This window comes from Malania oleifera, chromosome 12 (genome assembly GCF_029873635.1).
Source record: "Malania oleifera isolate guangnan ecotype guangnan chromosome 12, ASM2987363v1, whole genome shotgun sequence".
NCBI classification, from domain to species: domain Eukaryota; kingdom Viridiplantae; phylum Streptophyta; class Magnoliopsida; order Santalales; family Ximeniaceae; genus Malania; species Malania oleifera.
This window is the reverse complement of record NC_080428.1, coordinates 16,382,843-16,405,089: the sequence shown is the minus strand read 5'-3', so window position 1 is coordinate 16,405,089 and position 22,247 is coordinate 16,382,843. Positions and strand designations below refer to the sequence as shown.

General features: G+C 38.5%; 1 protein-coding gene across 2 annotated transcripts in view; it reads left to right on the top strand.

Moving 5' to 3' along the window:
• Positions 1 to 5,759: 5,759 nt before the first annotated feature.
• Positions 5,760 to 22,247, top strand: part of LOC131144064 (L-2-hydroxyglutarate dehydrogenase, mitochondrial) — a 70,523-nt gene continuing 54,035 nt past the window's right edge. Inside the window, exon 1 of one of the 2 annotated variants that reach the window (XM_058092432.1) lies at positions 5,760 to 6,280. In XM_058092432.1, coding sequence (XP_057948415.1) covers positions 5,951 to 6,280 — 330 coding nt within the window. In that variant the 5' untranslated portion in view covers positions 5,760 to 5,950. The remainder of the gene's footprint in view (positions 6,281 to 22,247) is intronic. The other variant, XM_058092431.1, reaches the window with a different exon arrangement.

Genomic DNA, 22,247 nt, shown 5'->3' with positions numbered 1-22,247 from the left:
ACTTAAAAAAAAACTTTGGAGTTTTGAAAGAAACCTTTAGATCTTGGAGAAAAAAAAATCAATAATTTTGAGAAAGACATGATTTTATGGAAAAAATTTCTACATTAATAAAGCTTTGAAATGTTATAAAACAAACATTTTTCTACCCTAAAGCTGCATCACGGGTGATCACTTTAAAAATGGTTTATTTTCTGAACAAAGTTAAGTAATTGGCGTTTTTAAGTGGGAGAACTGCAAATCTACTTTGAAAAACACTTGAATTTCGGGAAAACTCATCCTAAAAAATGTCCAAAAGCCACATCACGGACATTCATTTCTAGAAAAAAAATCGCTCTTTTGAAAGAAAACCTTGAAAAAATAAATTTGGTTTTTAAAGAGAAAACTATAAAACCAACATCAAGTGTATGATCAAAAAACTCTACCAGACACTTCATAGAGTGTATAAACAAAGCAATGACTCAAAACACCAAGAAAAATCTAGAAAAATGGCCAAAAATAGCCTTTGGACTAGTAAGTTGACTGCCTACAAAAAGAAGACTAGACAATTGTGCCATCGAGGCTAGTCAACCATCTACATGTAATTTCTAGTATTTCATAATTTTTATGGATGTCTCTATGAAATTAGAATATGAATCTAGTTTGTGCTTATCCTACATAACATGCTAATGTAAAAAATCAACATGCATATGTGAGAACATGGGTAGAAAAGATATACAAATTAATTTTTGGAAGTTGGATTTTTTTAATAAGTGATATTGTGATCGATTGTTTTGGGAGCCTTTTGTGCTTTTTTTTACCAAGACATTAATACATCATCTTACACGAATTGACATTCAAAATTTTGCGCTATACAAAGAATCCATAACAATGCACACTTATGCATACATGACTAAACTGTAAACATGAAATTCAAAAGAAAAAGATGATAACTTATATCATAAAAAAAAAAAAGACTCACAAGAAAGCAAATGGTGAGATAAGGAATGAAATGGGATGAGAATACGTATCTCTAAAAAGATCAAATTTTAATCTATCTCAAAAAATGCATGAAACTCATGTATTTTTTGTGCGAACAAGCCTTTATTTTCCTCACCACGACATGCCCAAAATGATAAATTATTGTAACTTTGAAAAGTTCCAACGAGAAACTACTTGCACTCTAACTTGTTGCTTGAATGTGGAAATGACTAGGACATACGGCATACACAAATCCATCAACCAATTAGAAGAAAAAAAATTCAAAATTTGAATTTTAACAAGACTTGTTGACTCCTATATAGAGACTAGTCGATTGTTATTGGGTTGGCACCAATACTCTTTGCATGTGTGGTGAAAAAATAAGCAGAGGAAAAGGGCCAATTGACCGCCTTGTACAATTTTTGTTACCTCCTTGTTTTAACTTGATTTATAAATTGTTTAGTTGGGTAATTGTTTGTTTGGTCAAAAAATAACTATTAACAATTCTGAAATTAGGAATAACTTCCCAAGAGGGGGGGTGAATTGGTTTAAAAAAAATTTTCCTTTAGAATTAGTTCTTTTAAGTTGCAAATCTTAGAAACAATCACAATCAATCACAATACGATCAAACTCTCAATTTAAGTAACAATATATGTGAAAATTTGCTGCACCCAGTTTAAGCCCTGTATCACAATTATTTTTTTTCCCAATGTTTAGTTTTTAAATAATCTTTCAGATTAATAGGTCAAGGATAATCAACCAACATAGTCCTTTTTGGTTTCCGCAATCAATGCTGATTTATCCAAAACGAATTACCTTCCGGTCTATTTAACTACCAAACGTTTAGAATTGAAATTTAAAACAACCACGCAGATTATATCCTTGAAAAATAAGCAGTAGAGTAGAGAAAGAAGAACACAAGGATTTTTACGAGGTTCGGCTTCAACACAGCCTATGTCCTCGCCTTTGGCCAAACCGCTAAAGGATTCACTATTACCTTTCCTTTATCAGTCGGAACAAAACCAATTACAAGCACTCCTTGGGTAAGGCTAGAGCCCGCCTTCTCCAAACAATCTCCCCTTGTTTGGTCAAACGATTCAACTACTCAAATCATCAACAAGCCCTGTTACAAAGATAGAAAAACAATACGTACAAGAACTTGCTCCTCAAAGAGCTGATTAGTACAAGTTTAAAACACTAATGTACTTCAGTAAATTCAGAATGAAGCTCTTAGGAATTTATCACCGTGGGTATCTTTCAATGAAAGAATCAACAACTTCAATGATCAAGCATAGTGAAATTCATCAAGGACTTCTCTTAATTTCGAGCAAGGATTAGAGCAATATGAAGCACTTTCAGAATTTTAGACTGAGAGAGAGTATGACAGCAGATTGTGAGCTCTTAATAATCTTGGTGATTAATTCAATGAGTATTGGGGGTATTTATATATGTATAAAACCTTCTTGTTTATTCCCCAAAGGATACTCAGACTTGTTTCCATATATTACACTTATTTAAGTTTCCAAAAATTTAAATTTCAAAAATTATATCCATTGGAAAACTGAGAATTGCCGCAAGGCAGATGACTGTGAAGTCCTGACAGTCATCTATCCATTTAATATAATGGTAAGAATCATAGGTAGAAAGGTGACAGTCGTTTGTCCCTTGAGTGGCAGTCGTCTATCATCAAAATATAAGGTGACAGTCGTCTGTCCATATGATGACAGTCGTCTATCTATATGTAAATTTAAACCATTCAGTAACATAAAAGGTGGACAGTCATCTGGTAAAATGTTCACAAACTTCTCACTTTCCACTGACAGTTGTCTGTGGGAGCCTTGACAGTCGTCTGTCAGGCTTCTGTGTTTCAATTTTAAGCTTTTAATTTAACCAGTCATCTGTTTATAACTACACAGTCGTCTGTCAACTGAATAAATTTCTTTCTTAGTCACTTTTTGATTTCTATCTCATTTTTACTTGGAATATAAATTTGTTTTAACTTTGAAAACATGTTCCAAGTTATTATCTTAAGGTCTTTAAGTCTCTTTGTCTAATGAGTTTCAAAATGAAAACTTCATACTTGAATAAACTTAGAGTACTTACAAAGACTTGTCCTAAGTTCTCAAAAATTCTCCTTTGCTCTTGAACTTTCTTTGTTGCTAATCTCTGATCTCTCAAAATAATCTGAACTTTAATTTCTCGTGTAGATCTTCTTTAATCATCATGCTCTTATGTTCTTCAGACTTTGATCCATACTATCAGACTTTGATTCATGCTATATGAGTACCTTCAATATGAATTCATGAGAAAACACAACACTCAACTAAAATATGTTAAATCTTACTTGTTTGTTAGCATCAAAATGGAGTATCAAACCTAGTAAGGCCAACAAATTCCCATTTAAATAACCCTGTTCTTCTTCCCATTTTAATAACCTTCTTCCTAGCATCTCTAAAGACCAATTTAATAACATTCTTCTCATTCTAATAAACTCCAACTTAGAATTAAATATGATCTATACAACTTGTTTTTATTTTCTTTGTAATAATAAGGGACGACCTCGTTGTGCTGCACTTATTATATCTTTATATTAATTTATTGTCTATACTCCCCCTTGGAGTAAGGTGATAATCGCCTAACCAAGGTAATCGTGTATGGAATTACATGGAGATCATCTAAATAAGGCATATGACAAAGTGAAATGACCTAAAAAAGTAATGAGAACAATCTATGGAGCACCTTTGCCAATGTCACCTTTGAAGGAGCAGCCGAGAACGAAAGGATGACATGTACCTCTGAATCTTGAAGGAGGGAATCAAAGAGTACCTCCATGGAGCCTCTAGCTTGCATTAGAAACAATAATTGGTTTTATGGAAGGGATACGTTCATGGGAAAAGGAGAATTGCCTGCCTGTAGGGGAGACAAAGTTGAATTACCCATAACGTTACGAAATGAGTAGGAAAACTTAGAAAAGGATGAGGCTGTGAAAGAGAGAAGGAAAAAGGGGTTTAAATTGAGCACGGTGAAGAAAAACCCTAGAAATTTAAACACTTAAGTCACGAATAATGAGTAGCATGAGCACATAGGACAACAAGCAATTGTAATAATGGAAAAAGGTCCAACAATTGAAAGTCTTGGTCTACCCTTGCCTTGCTAGAATTTCATTTACCAAGACCATACTTGCCAATGAAGATTGACCTTTAACTCATAAGCAGGATGAAGGCAAGCACAGAATAACCAAAGATTATGGCAAGTCTCGAACCCTTTGTGTCAAATAATTCATTCAAATCATTTGACCCAAAAACCTACCAAATGGAGTTCACAGAAGAAAAAATAAATAATCAAAAGTCAACCTTAATTTAAGAGCTAAAATCAAGGATTTATTCTAGTTAGGTGCATTCAACAATTAAGGGTCAATTTTTAGAACACTTTTGTTCATGTTGTCAATTTTCTATTTTCGTTGTCGATTTTTAGCTGTTTATGAAAAAAGCTTAAAACCAGATTTGATAGTTTTAACAAAATTTTAACTCTAGAAATAGTTCGTTTGAATTAAATCATTCATTTTATACACGTTTAAATTAAACTTAAAATAAAATGGTCATATGTATTTAAATTTAATTAAAATAAATATATACATACATTTCAAAAAATAATATAAAGCCAATTACAATATATTTTTACTATTTTTCAATTGTTATGTCCAAGAAAATTTTTATTGTAAAGTAAAATTTGAAAGTATAACAATTAAGTAAAATAATTATAATATTTTTTATTTTTATTTCAATAATTTTTTGGGCAAAATACACTCCCCCCTCCCCCCTTGAGGTTTGGCAAAAAGAAAGAGACTTCCTTTGAGGTTTCAAAAATGCCATAGACATTTCTTGAGGTGCCAAAAAGGTACAAAACTCCTCTTAAAAAATTGGTCTTTTTGCAAAATACAATGGGAGGTTTGCATCTTTTTAGCAAACATCATGAGAGATTTTTGGAATTCTTGAAACCTTAGGGGAGGTTATTATAATTTTTGAAACTCAAGGGGAGTTCATCGTCTTTTTGGCAATTTTGAGGGGAATTCAGTGTCTTTTGTCCTATTTTTTTTAATGTGCATTATTTTATATTTTTGTTTTATTTTAATTATATTTTTATAATGCTATTTGATTTAAAGATGAAAACAAACATTTTTTACTTCAATTTTTAATTTGTTTCAATTTTATGAATATTAACAAAACAGTTTGTAGGTTTATCTTATGGAGAGTTCAATCTTGGCTCAAGATGAACACTGGCGGCATGCTTAACACATGCAAGTCGGACGGGAAGTGGTGTTTCCACTAGCGGACGGGTGAGTAACACGTAAGAAGCTGCCCTTGGGAGGGGAACAACAACTGGAAACGACTACTAATATCCCGTGTAGGCTGAGGAGCAAAAGGGATAATCCGGTCGAGGAGGAGCTCACGTCTGAAGAACTAGTTGATGAGGAAATGACTTATTAAGGCAATGATTAGTAGTTGGTTTGAGAGGATGATTAATCACACTGAGACGAAGACATGACCCAAACTCCTAGGGGGGTAGCAGTGGAGAATTTTTCACAATGAGTGAAAGCCTGATTTTTAGTGTCTAGTTTTTGATTTTGATTTTTATAATTTTTGACAATAATATCAAACAGCTCCTTTACTCCATTCTTTTAAAATTTAAATAAAAATATAAAAATTCTGACAAATCATTATAATTTTAATATAATATATTTTAAAAATGGGAGGCAACCGGTACCACTTAAATGAATACCTGCGCTTGACGTATCTACTAGATGACAAGCGCGAGAGATACTGGTGATCTCAAAATTCTGAGAGGTCCTTTTTCCCCAGCAGATTTGGGCTTTATAATTAACCATGACCACCGCAAGCAGCCCACCCACCGTGCCTGCGGCTACTTCAGCGGAGCCTTAAGGAAAAGGGCGCATTTGGAGACTCTTTTCCGATTTTTCCTCTGCAGAAAAAGAATGCTGAAACACTCGTTCCGGTGCGTGGGTAGTTGGTTTACAACCCCGCCATTTTCATCATCAGTTAAGAATTTCACAGCCGCGGCGGCGGCGTCCACCACCACCAGCACTGCAGGCAGTGGAAAAATGGAGAGGGCAGTTCCTAAGGAGACGGTGGACTGCGTGGTGATAGGGGCAGGCGTGGTGGGGATCGCGGTGGCAAGAGAGTTGGCCTCGAGGGGCAGGGAAGTCCTGGTCCTCGAATCTGCTTCAACCTTCGGGACCGGCACTAGCTCTCGCAACAGCGAAGTTATCCACGCTGGCATCTACTACCCTCGCAATTCTCTCAAGGTCTGCGTTCGCCCTCAATAGTCAAAACCCAGATTAAAATTTTTTGTTTTAAGCTCAGCCTAAAATTTACAGTTTATGGCGCCAAAACCGAGAAACGTGCTTTTGAATTGTTTGCTAAATGATGCACCGAGATTCATATATTTTGTGATGCATTTCTTTTCCTAGCTATCAAGTGGAGCATATTATTTTTCCAATTTTGATTTTTTTCCGGTATGTTTGTTTATAAAGAGTCTGCATGATCAAGATTCATTACTTTATTCTTTATATGGTCCAATTATTTTTTCCTCACAGTTGGAATTATGGTCGTGTAGTAATTTAATGGGTAATATCACCCTTGGTCATTGAACTTTTAATTTAACTTCGTTGCAGTCAGTTTTTTGAAGGCACTTATGCTAATGGAGTCTTTTACGGAATTATTAAGAAAAAAAAAAGAAAAAACACAAATATGTACGGTGGGCGGAAAATTACGCAAAGGTACCCAACCGACTTTCCAAAAATGTCAGTTGAGTATTTAAAAAAAATAAAAAAAATAAAACACCTGAGTGTGTTAGCGAACAAGACAGCTGACTGGTGCGTTGCCAGTCAGTGCATGGAAAAAAAAAAGAAGTAAAAAGTGAGAGAATCGAGGTCTCTTCCTGAAATGACAGTGTGCGCAGACTGCACACTAAACAACACGGAAAGCAAAAAAAAAAAAAAAAATTAGTAAAGCTGCAAAACCGACTTTCCAAAAGTCGGTTTGCCCTGATGTGGCTAAACGCCAGCCATTCCTTCCTTCACCCGTGCTCCTCCTTGACAGTCGGTGACAGGCTATCATGCGCCTGCGTGCCCCCCCTGCACCCAGCATTAGGGGTGTACAAAATTTACTGAAAAACTGAGAACCGGACTAAAATCGAACCGTTTGAAGCTTCGGTTTGGTTTTTCGGTTTTGGTAATCGGTTTCGGTTTTGTATATATAAAAAATAGATTTTCGGTTTCGGTTTTGATTTCACTCAAAAACCGAAAACCGATTATAATTTTAAAATAATTATATCTGTGGGAACTTTGATTACAAGTACATGAAAAAAAAAAATTATACCTACATTATTTTTTTAATTTAAATTATTGGCTTATACTTTCTCAAGGAGTGGGGAAGGATTTTATAGAGGATAATGAGAACCAAAGCTTCCCGTTTTGGCCATGTGGGATGAGTGCTTGGGAAGAACCGAACCAATAGTAGCCTGCTACAGTGCTACACTGCTACTACCACAGCAGGCGCCAGGCATCATCTTCTCCATCTCCTGGTAACCTGCACATTGCACAGTGCAGACTGCCGACTGCCATGCCCTCCGAGTCTCCGATGCTCACGCCCACACCAGCGACGCTCACGCCCACTGCCCACGCCAGTCGCCAACGCCCACATCTCCACGATGCTCACGCCCACCGCACACTGCTGACTGCCATGCCCTCCGAGTCTTCGACGCTCACGCCCACACCAACGACGCTCACGCCCACCGCCCACGCCAGTCGCCAACGCCCACCCCACATCTCCACGCCGATGCAGTCACACACAGCAACGCCCAGTCGCCCACGCTCACGCTCACACAGACACACGCAGCAACGCCCACACTCACGCTTACACAGACACACACAGCAACGCCCACATCTCCAGTTCTCCACGCCCACGCTCACACACCAGCACACAGCAACGCCCACGCTCACGCCCATCGCCCACGCCAGTCGCTCACGGTCACGCCCACATTATCTTGGTGCTCTGGCCATCCCACATCGGTTGGAAATGGGAAGAAAAAATTTTCCTCACCCTATTTATTGAAGTATTTGCTTAATCTCTTTGTGTTGGGCTTTGCACTCAAAGCTGTGGCCCAGTTGGCCGTGGCCTGACTTGGCTTTATGTAATTATTTTTTTATTTTGTTAGTTTAAAATTTGGTAAAACCGAATTAACCGAACCGAACCGTAAAATAAATGGTTTGGTTTGGTTTTAAACCGACGGTATACGGTTCGGTTGCGGTTCAGTAGTTTTAAAAACCGAGAGGTTCGGTTCGGTTGACGGTTTTGGCAATAACCGAACCGAACCGAACCGTGTACACCCCTACCCAGCATGCTTCCCCCCCCCCCAAAAAACCCCCTATTTATACTGCATTAGTTTCCATAGGCTCCTCATCTACTCATTTACTCATCAAAGACATTTCTCCTGCACACTCCCCACCACCTTCATAAATTTTAGTTTTGACTTTCATTTTAGATATTCATTATATTTAATATTGAGGCATGGAGTTTGGTCCAATTGATTCCGTCTTGACATTGGGGACCCTACATCCCTCCCTACAAGGCATGGGAGGAGGATCATTCTGATGCCTTTAAAGGGCGTCGGTGTGCGCACACATTAGAAACACAGTGGCATGTTGATCCTAGAGGTATTCCGTGGATTAAACGAGCGGGGTTCTATCCACTGTACCAGATTCGATACATTCAACTCGACCATCACTTAATTAGCGCATTTTTGGAGCATTGGAGGCTTGAGACACACACATTTGATTTTCCTTGCTGCGAGGCAACGATAACGCTGCAGTATGTCATCATCATTATAGAATTACCTATAGATGGCAATGTTGTTATGGGAGTAAAACAGTAGGACTGAGCCATGCTGTGTGTTAGACTACTTAGATGCGACCCCCCCACCGGCCGGAGCGGATGATTTGGCTCATCCCTGCCTATGTCATGGATGGACAACGCTATACCCAATCTTCCTAATAATGCATCGGAGGAGCAAGTACTGTAGTACGCTTGAACGTACATACTACGACTTATGTGCGGCTTGTTAGTCGTGAACAAGTCGCAATACCATGCGTTGTTGATGTTCCTACCTCTGCTAACGACTTGGAGAGGACGCCCACGTATAGCTGGAGTAGCGTTGCACTTGCATGGCTATACAGAAAGATGTGCCAGGTTGGTCATGTGGGGGCGTAATCAGTTAGAGGTCCGCTATTCCTCCTGCAGGTTTGGGCATGGGAGCGCATACCATTTCTTACTCCGATTAGACTTGATATGCCATATCTTTCTACTGATGTCGGCGATGACCCATTCCCACTTGCGGTCAGGTTATATGTGTTTTTTTTTTCATAAATTTAAAATATTTAAGTGTAACGTAATAAAAATATAATATATTGCAGATGACGAGCTTCATTTTTTGTCTCGCACGTCCCTCAGCATACTCTGCGGTCATATCAACATGACATTGATATGATGCATGAGGATCAGATAATGTAGTTTTATTTTCATTGGAATCGTAAAATGTGGTTACCTAATGTTTAGTATTTTTAGCATATTTCTTACATAAATTGTTTGCTAGCAGTTTATATGGATGACATACATAGCGGATGTGTATGCTAATTTGCCGTCTATATGCATCACTAGAGTACAAGTTTAGCTTGTTCGCACTCCCCTGATTTGTTTTCAGGTAATGTAGTGGCACCTGTCGGACTGAGTATTGCGGCAGTTTGGGCTGAGGCAGCAAATCCCTTGTCCAGTTCAGACAGTGTACGACCTCAACAGCAATTATTAGGATTTGCACGAATGTGACTAGCGCGGGAATCATCAAACCGACTGGCGCACTATGTACGGGCATACCCTCCAAAGATGGCAACGGTGATTGGACTATGTCGTCCACCTACTGAGGGAGCTTCCACTCCCTAGGCCTACACCTCTACGGGCCGAGGATGGATATAGTGAATGGTACCAGTGCATCACTAGTCGCTGTATAAGCAGGACTACCAGTCTGCATATGATAGTGGTGAGTGAATAAATTATTCAATGCATGTAGTGAATATACAACTATTTTGAATAGCTTATTAATAGTCTAATAACATTTTGCCTACAGGAGCATATGATGAGAAACATCCAGTTATTTGACTGCGTCTCGACATGTCCAGCTAGACCGATTGCGGAGGCTTGTATGTAGTTTGTCGCTGATGAAGCTTACCTATTAGTTCATAGGTCTGCCCATGCCGCCGACGTGGAGGGTGTTGAATCGGATGATGACGCTGCAGTTGCTGAGCAGGTGTTGCATAGGAGACGTTGTCCTGGACCTTACAAAAGCCGTTGGGGGGGGGGGGGTCGTACTCAAGCTGAGGGGGGAGCACCCTCCCACTACCAGCACAGTGGACTGAGGGTGATGGGAGAGAATCGACACAACAGTTCACACCTGCACAGGCCTCCACCTGGCATGCTTTGACTTCCACTCCATATGCCACATGGGGCTTCTTCTTCCCAAATGCCATATGGGAAGAAGCATATGGGGCTTCTTCTTATGGGGTGTAGCAGGATCAATATGGAGCGTCCAATAGTACACCATATGTGCCAAGGGCACCACAATCCTTTCCATCTCACCCACCCCCAGTTTACCGGCAACAACAACAATCCCAACAATTCCTGATTTCATCACCGATCCCATTCAATCTGTTCGGTGATTGGGGCTCGCATGATGCTGGATTGTAGCAACAGATCCCACAAATAGCAGAAGTGAATGAAGGTGCATATGGACGTGGGAGACGGCAACGTCAACAGTCGCAGAGATAGAGGAGACCACGACCATGTGGTACTTAACTGTATTATTACCACACTATTAAACTTTTTGTAATATACTATTATATGCATCTATAGATATATACACATAGGGTTAGAGATACGGATATATAAATATACATGTATACATTAACTCTTTATTATTTAAATATTTATATAGAAAATATTTATCTTGTATCGTTTAAAAAATTTAAAGATAAAATTATGTATACTAAAAGTGATTAATTTCAAACCTTAATTATATATATTATTTATATGTATTCTTAATGGAAATAAATTAGTAATTAATTGGAATATAAATCACATGGTGTCATTGGGGAAATCAACAAACCAATGCACAGAACTAGAAGAAAAGGATATTATGTGGGAGTTGACATATGCACACACTTCACATGCATGCATGGCTCATGCATGCTTTTCCACACTTCCACATGGCTCTTCACACTCTCTCTCTCTCTCTCTCTCTTGCTCTTTTAAAAATGATTTGCTACTCACAGTGAGCATATGACACGTGCTGGAACTTGTATTTTATGCTTTGAGAATAGCCCTTTGAATTAATACTATATATTATATGTCAAAATTAATCTCTCATTTAAGTCCCCGACGTGCATAATCTCTTAAAAATTAACAAACTAGTATATATTTTGAAAATTGCAACAAATAAAACATGTATTTTTTCAAAATTACCAAAATGCTATTGTTGATATGCTTTGTTTTTTATATGTAAAAATGTAAATTGAAAAACATTATACAAAATCAAAGTGACAAAAAACTCAAAAAAATCAACAATTTTGAAAACAAATTAGTTTTTTCTTTGAAAATTGCAAACAATAAAATTAGTATATATTTTGAATATTGCTAACAATAAAATAATTAACAAGCTGAATTCAAGTAGAACTCACAAATTTCAAAAGCTAAAAAGCTTTTGAAAAACGCACTTTGAAAAAAGTATTTATAATATACACATTAGGTACAGATCAATATGATGGTCCAGCTCTGTTATGACCTCCAGCCCTCCTTGGACAACGATTAAGGTTGTGACCTTCTTCGTGGCAAAATTGGTAGTGCATCCTCCTACTGCCTTCTCGTACGTCCATTTCCTTACGCAGTCTGGAACGCTTCGGTAGTCCTTTTTGCCTAAGTAATTGTTGATTTCCGTATAATGTTGGCGTCACTGGATTTGCCTAATATTCTTCATGGAGGATGGGGATGAAGTCCATTGCATATGTAGCATATTGCTCAACCACTGTAAAACAAGGGTCAACATAGCGACTGGACCCCAATATCCTTGAGCCGCAGATAGCTAACAAGTGTGAACAAGGGTAGTGTAGATTCTACCACTTTCCACATGTACATTGACATTTCTTTATGTCAACGGTTTGAATATTTCGACCCTTATTTTGCTGGCGTAGTGCAGTTTGAATACTGAACAATCCCCTTTCAATATTGAAGTTGATAACCTCATGTCCAGCATACGCCATTTCCCTCCTTTGCATTTACAACAACATATGTGGGGTGTAACCATTCCTCGACTCCATTGCTTGGTGAGATGCGTCTCGCCGAGCACTAAAGTCTTGTGCAACGCTATAAAATGTCATCTGAACAATGACCGTTATCTATAAACTGCGAGTTCCTTTCAAGATGACGTTAAAACATTTAACCAGATTCGTAGTCATGTTTCCATACCTTCGACTATCATCATGGCATTGCGTCCACATGCGAAGAGGGATCTCTTCAAAAAAAGATTTCGCAGTTGGCCCACCTTCTATTAGGATTCTTTCTATCATACTATTGAATTTCCTAACTTGGTGTTCCCTACCAGCTATTTTAACCATGCACTTTAGTATGGTATTGTGCACCCTCTTGTTGAAGTTGCTAATGACGTAACGCAAGCAAAACCTATAGTGCCCACGCGGCGGTTGCCAGTCAACATTCTGACGAGCGACACTAATAATACCTGGCTGTTTGTCTGATATAAGACACAAATTATCACGGTTAGTCACTTCATCTCGAATGCACTTAAGGAACCAGGACCATGTTCGCAGACTCTCCTCCTTAACAATTGCGAACGCTATTAAATATTTGTTGGTTTGCATCAGGGGCCGTTGCAATTGGCAATTTACCTTTATATTTCCTGTCTAAGTGCATTTCGTCCACACAAAGAATTGGAGGACAATGATGAAATCCCTCAATTGATTATGCAAAATGTCCAAAATACACATGTCAAAATAGCTGAGTTATTAGCATTAGGAATTTTTGTCCATACCACTTCACCTTTGTACAGGATTTGATTCACACATAGCATGCCTCCACTTTGGAAGCATTTGATATGAAAGATCCCAGTCTCCAAAAACCCTTGCAATTGCCATTTGCTTCTCGAGCCATTGCTTTCCATACGATACATGATATTGGTACTTTGACCTCGGGTGTGCTTGCAAAGCTGCAATTGAAGCATCGACATCACTCTTGATAATTTCGATGATTTCATTTGCAACTAAGCTCGACTTCAATTGTGGGTGGTCTTGTGAGAGAGTTTAATTTATTCATGTATGTGGCCCTCTGCATTGTGTAAATTCAAAGAGCCTATGCTTTCTATGTTGATATGCATGCAACCTCCAAGCACAGCTCTCGTTTGCATTGCACCTAACCACCCATGTTGTTGGGCTAATTGCACCACCTTGAAGTTGTGGTGTGTTTGCGCATGGTGGATGCGCAAAGAGTGGATCAGATCGTCATTCGTGTCGAAAATCACACCCTTACCAAATTCCAAGACACCACCCTATCGAGTGCCCTCAAGGGAACTTTCAAATTCAGTTTTGATATGACTCGCTTCGACATCGATCATGTAAGCTAATGGCAGCACGTCACGTTCCCTCTCTGACCCACAACTGTGTTCTTAGGAGGAAAAACACAAGGTTCTTCATGCTGAACCCCATAATCATTCCGTCCACCGATCTCATCTACCCTTACGTTTGCCTCATCAAAGTCCTCTTGTAAATCATCTTCTTCCTCTAATTCACGGTCACAGTCAAGGTTGCATTGGCCGGACCGTGTATGCCCCCCTCTCATTCATGACAATAGATGAAACCATTTGGAAGTATGGTATAGAAACAACTCTAGCTGAACTTTGGTCATGCCTATACTTAGTTGATGGTTGTGTTTCGTGATAAAAACTGCTTCCCACATTGAATCCTTGCAAATTAGCTTCCTCACGTCCAACATTTGTTGACAAGAATTTTGGCTGAAATGATGTATTGGGGACGTCATTCAAATCTAAAGTTGCTGTCACCTATGAATGGTGATCAAATAGTCTGCTCGTCTCAACAGTCTCATATTCGTTATATGATTGAAGATGGAGAAATGCTTCCCCCCCCTGCACAATTGGCGCTCCACCCATACTCCTGCTTCAAGGAATGCGTTTAACAAAAATCTCAACTATATACACCTTCGGACAAGAACTCTGCGGGTCCAACACAATTAGGACATCTGCATAATCTTTTATTGGGATGTTGATGTACAAAAAACTTCCACCACCCCCTCATTGCGGATATCTTGTTGTCAATTCTAACAATATCTAATCCTTCTTATATTTTCTGTTTAAAACTTTCTAACTTCATCCTCCTTCTTACTGAATCGCTTTCGTTGGCCTTGTGCTGTACTCAATACCAATTGATCCATGTATAATCTCACTGTCAATGTATAATAAGATCGTAACTTTGTTAGCTGACGAACTTGACGCCATTTTGAATTTTCCAAAATAGAGTTTATCTGCAACATAAACAAAATTATATCACAATAATAAATATTCTAAGTGAATCACAACAATATGGAACAAATTTTTTTCATATACATAAACAATTATCTCAGATATATATATATTAATACCTCAATATCAAATGAAGATAATCTACAAAAAAAAAGTAAAAACTAAAATCTAGTTCAACTGTCACTGACACTCTCGTTACTGACCCTTGAAAGAGAGTAGTTCTAAGAGTAAATCTCTAACGAGTTCACGCAACACTAGAAAGTGGTGAGGGAGATTGAAGGAGAAAAGAAGAAGAATGAAATGAAAGAAGGAGAAAGGATGAGTGGAAAGTGGGGGATAAAAGAAGAAAAAATAGGAGACGGGGGTGGGGGGAGATGGGGCACGCAGGTAGCTAAGAACACGAGCTGCATGGTTTGGTAAGTGCATGTTAAAGCCAACTTTCCAAAAGTCGGTTTTAATTACAACTAACCATGCATGCGTGGGGAGTTAAGAAGGGAGGAACGACTGGGGTTTGGCCATGTCAGGGGCAAACTAACTTTTGGAAAGTTAGTTTTGCCTCTTTAATTTTTTTTTTTTTTTTGCTTTTCGTGCTGTCCAAATGTCGGTTCTCTCAGTTTTTACTTTTTTTTTGTTTTCCGTGCGCTGACTGGCAATGCGCCAGTCAGTTGTCTCGTCCGTTGACACGTGCATGTGTTTTATTTATTTATTTTTTAAAGTACCAAGTCGGTTGGGTACATTTGCGTATTTTTTACCCCCACCGTACATATTTGTGTTTTTTCCTTTTTTTTTTTCCTTAATAATTATGTAAAAAACTCTATGCTAATGTCCATCATCTTGCTTGAAATCTGGAGGAAAAAAGATGCTGCTTGTCGATCACTTTATTCTCCATTCTTTGTTGTCATGATCGTGGGTGGGATGTTAGTGATTTGAGACTAGTATCTATTACCAGTTTTTTCTAGTTTGCTATTTTGAGAGGAGGGAATGTTATGGGTGTTAATTTGACAATGAAAATTGAATGAAATGTCTTCAATATGGATAATCTTGATTCCACAGTGTTTCGGCTCTTCGAATTTGTAGTTAGGCATGCTTCCTTTATTTTGTTGAAGAAAGAGGAGTGTCTATGGGTTCCGAGAACTTTAGGGGTGATTTGTGAGCGAACTTGAGGGGTTGAAGCCATGAATCGGGGGGGGGGGGGGGGGGGAAGGGGGTAGGTTTGTTTCTTAGAGAAGGAGGATGTGTATGTTTGGAATTGTGAATAAATGGGAAGTGAAGATTTCTATGCCTTGAGAATTTCATTGAAGGAGGGCGTAAGAAAGTCTTATGCATCCCCGAGTGTCACGAGCCAAGCTTGTTTAGGGAATTATTCTTGTCCGTGAGCACTTTCATTGTGTATATGGGATGGGTTACATCATGTAAATAGTAGTATAGATTTTATGCTTTGAGTGTGTATAAGCCTTTTTTGTAAAGTGGGAGTATGACTCCCTGGACAATTTGATTTAGTGACAGAGCTAAAATAGTATATAAAACTCTTTAGGGGAGGGTGAGTGTTCATTTGTCTTGTAAAACTAAGTGTTCATCAATCTAGTATTAGTAAAGGTGTCTAATTTACTTGTCTCCCTCGCTAAACATATGTTGCTTATGGAGGTGTTGTTAATGAATTATGTTGCTTCAATGTTTACTGCTTGCTTGCTATTTGCTTTCATAAATTGCTTACTAATTTTGCTTACTTTTCATTTAACAGGGGCTACGATAGAGGGAATCTTAGAGGAAGATTCATTCTTTGATTCAGGAGATGATTTGAGTAGCCTGTGTGATTCAGAGAAGGGACTGTTGGCCAATTAAGAGCTTATTTTGACTTTGTAAGAGAGGATGGCTTGATGCAGCCTTTTGAAGGGGATTCTGGAAATGAATAAAAGGAGGTATAACGTCGGAATGCGGTTCCTGTGAGGAATATAGTGAATACACAGCCGTTAGAGAGGGATTGCCAACATTTAAAATTTGAAACTGTGCGAGTAGGTTGTTGATGCTAGGCCGTGTGCCCATGGTGCCAACAATTGGAGACTGAAATTTCACACCTTTAGTTTGCATATTATACCATTCTCTTCCTCTCAAATAATGATGTTGCTTCTCTGACTTGTTGACTATTTTACAGATATTTGAGAAAGCGTCTAGGCTGAAAAGTAATATTTCTAAGATTGGTTTGGTGGGCTTAAGTATCAATGTGGATCCTTTTGTTAGGTTAGCAAAGTGTGCTGTCATGAATTGGCCTATTATGTACCTAGGTCTCCGTTTACATGGTAATCCTAATGCTGATTTGTTTTGGGACCCTGTTTTTGAAAGGGTTGCTAGGAGATTGGAGGGTTGGAAAGGAGCTTTATTCACTTTAGGGGGTCGCATTACCCTCATTCACGCTTGCCTATCTTCTATAGCTTTGTATTACCTTTCTCTGTTTAGAATATCTATTAGGTTTGCAAGGAGGTTGGAGTGGCTAATGAGGGATTTCTTTTGGGCAAGTGGGGGAGAGGGGACTAGAGATCATCTTGTAGGGTTGGAGATTGTGTGTAGGCCTAAAAGGGAGGAGGCTTGGGTTTGGGTGGTTTGGTGTCCAAAAACATCTCTTTGGTGGGAAAATGGCTGTGGCACTTTCCTTTAGAATCTAATTCTCTTTGGCATATGGTAATTCAAAGTAAAATATGGAGCACTACAAAATGGGTGGGATGCTCGAGTGGAACATAATATTACTTATTTGAGTCCATGGAAGTTTGTAACTCAAATTTATGACTATTTCCTTCCTAAGGTCTAGTATTCAGTGGGTAATGGGGAGCGAACTCGTTTTTGGGAAGACCATTTGGTGGGGGATAGGTGTCTGTCTACTAAATTCCCTCATTTTTCCGTTTATCAATCGCCATGATACTCCTATTCTCGCCTTTTTTCTTCCACAAGGAGAAAAGCATTGAAGGCATTTTGCTCCATCACGGCTAGAGGCTTTGATAACAGAAAGGTTAGGAAAACTTTATGGTGATGCTCAATTATGGCTATAATTTGGTGTGTTTGGATGGGAGGGAATGCTAGAATTTTCAAAGTAGTGACTATGTCTGCTAACTTGCTTTGGAGTAGAGTGACTTATCTTTCGTCTTTGTTGGTGTTAGCAAATGGTTTTTTTTTGCCGCATCTCTTTGGAAAACATGCAGTGGGACTGGTTAGGTCTCTTGCATTGATTTTGGTTTTTGGAATGGGGAATTTGTAATTATTTGCTTTTTATGTAAATGTAGGATTTTGTTCTCTCTTTTTTTCCTTTTTGTTTTTTCTTCATGTACATTCTGCCCTTTCTAATAAATTTTATTTATTTATAAAAAAAAAATTTTTTAGAAGAAGACAATTTATCAATATCCAGAAAGCCAGTCTTTGGAGGACAAGGAGTCCTCAAAAGATATCCAGAGATCAGAAAAAAGAAGAAGAAAAATACAGAAAAAATACGTGTGTTTAATTATGATAGTGCTGCCTTCCAATCCCTTTAGAGATTGGAAAGCAATAAACCCCAAAAAAGACCGCGAGAGTTCACCCGAAAGGAAGAGAGGAATATCACTCTATCCCATTGTAGCTGTTGTGCAGTTGGTGTGATCCTTAAAACTCATAGCTTTCCTCTCAATCCACAAGGTCCAAAGAATGGCGAAGACTGCTGCGCTCCAAAGAGCTCTACCATTTCTATTTTTTCCAAAGACCCCATAGTTAACCAGTAAAAGCTCTCCCACCTTCCACACTGCCACCCACTCTTCCCTGTGTAAGAAAAGAGGGTTCCAAGATCTCCAAACACCTCTAAATTCCACTTTTAAAACTCCTCTTTCAACCCTTTTAGCGTCTTCATATATCTAAAACATTCCCACTCAACATCTTTCAATTACTCCAAAACTCCTTGACCAAATTATGAAAACCATAAATGATCATACAGGAAAATGATCAGAATATTTGTGTGAGATTGAGAAATTCATCCTCACATTCTTTAGTAAAAAGAGAAAGATCTAATCTACTAGCTGCAGTCCTATCCCCCCTACTGACCAAGTAAACAGAGCATTCCGCGACTGACCATCTGTCAAACCACTCTCTAATAAATCCACAAAGGTATAAAAAAACTGCATACTAGATGAAAAGCTTCCACCATTTTTTCTCTGAGTGGAATCTCACAATATTGAAGTCTCCCCCTACCACCCATCTAGGCTGACACAACCCATAAAGAGCCCCCAATTACTTGCAAAACTGTGATCTAAAAGTGGGTCTAGAAAGACCATAGACAGAAGTAAACCACCACTGCCCTCTATCCTCTAAGAGAAGGAAAAGAAAACCTCTAATACAATCCACTTAGTTAGCCAACCAGGTTTCCCAAATGAGCAAGATAGCTCTAGAAGCCCCCACTCTAGAATACAGAATACTCCATTCTTTACCTCTGCATGGCTAAATTTCACTAATAAAACTCATCAGCACACTCTAACTTTGTTTCTTGTCGCATTAAGATTTCAGAAGAATACCTAATAACTTCTTCCCTAACCAATTCCCTTTTTCGTAGAATCACCCAGCCCTCTAACATTACAACTCTTTGACCTCATATTTTAACAATCTTAGCCCTTTATGGATCCCTCTTCCCACCACCCCCCCCCCCCGGCCCAAAAAAATTAATTGAGGATTCTAAGTTTTTTTTTTTTCTAAAGCTTTCTCAATTCTTTTCTTCTTCTCATGTCTTTGGTGACACAACCACTTTAAGCTCCCTACCTAAAGGACTCATCAACTTAAACCCTATCTCATCCAAAAGGCCTTGTGGTTCTTAGTTGTTTCTCTAACCCTTATAGAGCTAATAATAATGTTACTTTCCCCTTTAGTTTCCTCCCTTCACAAAGTATAATTCAGCATATTGTGCTCACTTCTTGAAATGGGAAGAATACCTTTCACAGGATTAGAAACCCCTTGAGTAGATATAAGAGATACCATTTGAGATTTATCTGAATCCCTCTTTACTATCCTCAGGCACAGCAATATCAGAATGTGAAGAAGAAACTGAATGTGAAATGGTAGCTAAAAGTGAACTAGAAGCTGAATTTTAGTTATAAGGAACAATGGTGAAAGATCCTTCCTGAACTACTGGATTTTAAATGCCAGCATCTTCCTTTTTCGATGGCAAACAAGTAAACAACAACCTGTGCATTCTCACAGATTCCCCTGAAGTCCACTGCCACCCCTTCTATTTGTTTAAAAATATCACATTTCCTCAGTTCCACAATATCAGAGCTTGAAATCTCATTAGCTTGAGTAGATTCCTTACTTACATATTCTTCTCCAAGATCAATGTTTCTATTAAGTTTCCAACAAAAGGCCCCTTTCGAATCACACATGCTGTCACACACATCATCATCCTTGTCAATGAGCTCTTGAGTCAATGGAGACTTATAGCCATCATCCTCCTTCATCACCTCCTTCTCCTTAATTTTCAGCAAATTTAACTCAATTTTATGAACAGCTATTGAATTTTTTTTTTATTATCAGAAAAAGGTAAATAATATTAGCAAGGCATCAAGGGGATGCCAACCCATGGTACAAAACATCAATCACTCTGTAGAGTGTCGCAAACGTCAAGGATTACATAATGATCATTAACAATTTTCCCACTAAGCCAGCTGGAGACAGCAACAATCCATTGGTCTTTGCAAGTCTGCAGTGAAGTAGTTGAATATTTGAAGGCCCTCTTATTTCTTTCTTTCCAAGCACACCAAAAGATGGTGAGAGGGATGTGGTTCAAAGCCTTTTGCTTCTCCTTGGTGGCTCAGATGCCTTTCCAAGCTCAAGTCTCCCCTCCAACTGAATTTGCCGTAACCCACTGCTGTCTAGTCAAGGAAAGAGCCAAATTCCTCAAATTCCTTGTCCTGGGCCAGTGGAGAATAATTTGGTTGACTGATTCTGCTTCAGCCATACAAAGAAAAGACCTGAATAGCTATTGAATTAACTTCCTTAGTACTCAAGTTATTATGAACAGGCAATTTCCCTGCATTTCCTGAACATACTGCTACTGCCATTGGAACACCTCGACATTGCAAAGCTTCAGGACTCCCATTGTCCTTAACAAAATCACTAATCTAGTGAGATTGATCTTCAATACGTGAATTCTTGCGCCTGTGATCATGAAATCCCTCCACAGCTTCCACTTCTTCCCCCTCATCTTCAGCCTCTCCAGAACCCTGCTATTTTGGCTTTGATTCCACAATGCAACCTGTTATCTTCATTCCTCCAGCATTCCTCTGTATTACCTATCTCCTATTAGGCTCAGTAATATCAAGCCCAATGCCCTTATTAACAATGAAGGGCCTTGAACAAACTCCACCAACAGCTGCAAGCCCATTATGGGGTGGCCCATAGATTGACCAACTGGAGGCTCCGGCCCACCCACATATGAACTAGTATTCCCTATATTCTCCCAGAAATCTTGGGAGGAATTGAAATTGAAAATCCTCCGAGATTGTTGCCATCAAATCTGTTCTTCCAACTGAACTCTCCAGCGACCTTCTTGTCATCTACCTTTGCAAATTCCGGCCAAAGTTTCCAGCTAAACTCCTCTCCATGTCCGATTGGCTCTCAGCCTTGATTATTCCTTCTCTCTGAAATACTGAACCCTGATTGTGAATTTCCATGATATTAGAAGACCCAAGATTCCTGCATTTCTGATGCCCCTATTGCTTATTCTTCCTTGGGCTTTTGATATTTCATTGATTTTACAGAAAAAATTTTCACCAACCTGTCGCCTGTCCAGAATTCTCAGTGAAAACAACCTCTCAGAATAAAAAATCTTCTCAATAGAAATTAATTTGCCAAATTTGTTCTTTGAACTTCATTACACTCACAGTGACCAACCTGTCGCCTGTCTGGAATTCTCAGTGAAAACAACTTCTCAGAATAAAAAATCTTCTCAATAGAAATTAATTTGCCAAATTTGTTCTTTGAACTTCATTACACTCACAGTGACTTCATTTTGAAATCTAAATTTCTTAACCCATGGGTAGACTGATTTTGACCAGGATTGTCAGAGTTGATCCCTCTACCAATAAATCTCATTAACCTTCTATATGAAAAGGCATGTTTTTCCACCTGATACGCAGCTCATAACACCCAAACATGTTTCAAATTGGAAAATCTTCCTACCTTCTTTGACAGCATGCCAGAACGCCCCAGAATTGTCCATCAAAATCAACTTGACTGTAACTAATTCACTGGAGGATAGCAGCTCACCCCCTGAATAGCTATCTTGCTGTGGAAAACCATAATATGAGAATCAAACCCAGTTCCTAACCAACTCGAGGTAAAATTGATTGCCAGAGGAGTACTATTAGTGCTCTCTTGGTGGAGAGTAGATGCTGTCAATAACACAGATGTATTTTATTCATAATATTTCATTTCTAAATTGCACATTATTATGTCTATTAATAGTTTTGAAGTTTTATGAAAAACTTACATGCTTAACTACTAATTTCCATCATTTTTTAAAGTTGATTTGTTTCAAATCAACATTGAAATTTCTGTATTTTTGAAGCCTCAAAATTTTAGTCAAAATTGAAATTTTGTATTGCATATCCTCGTCTTTACCT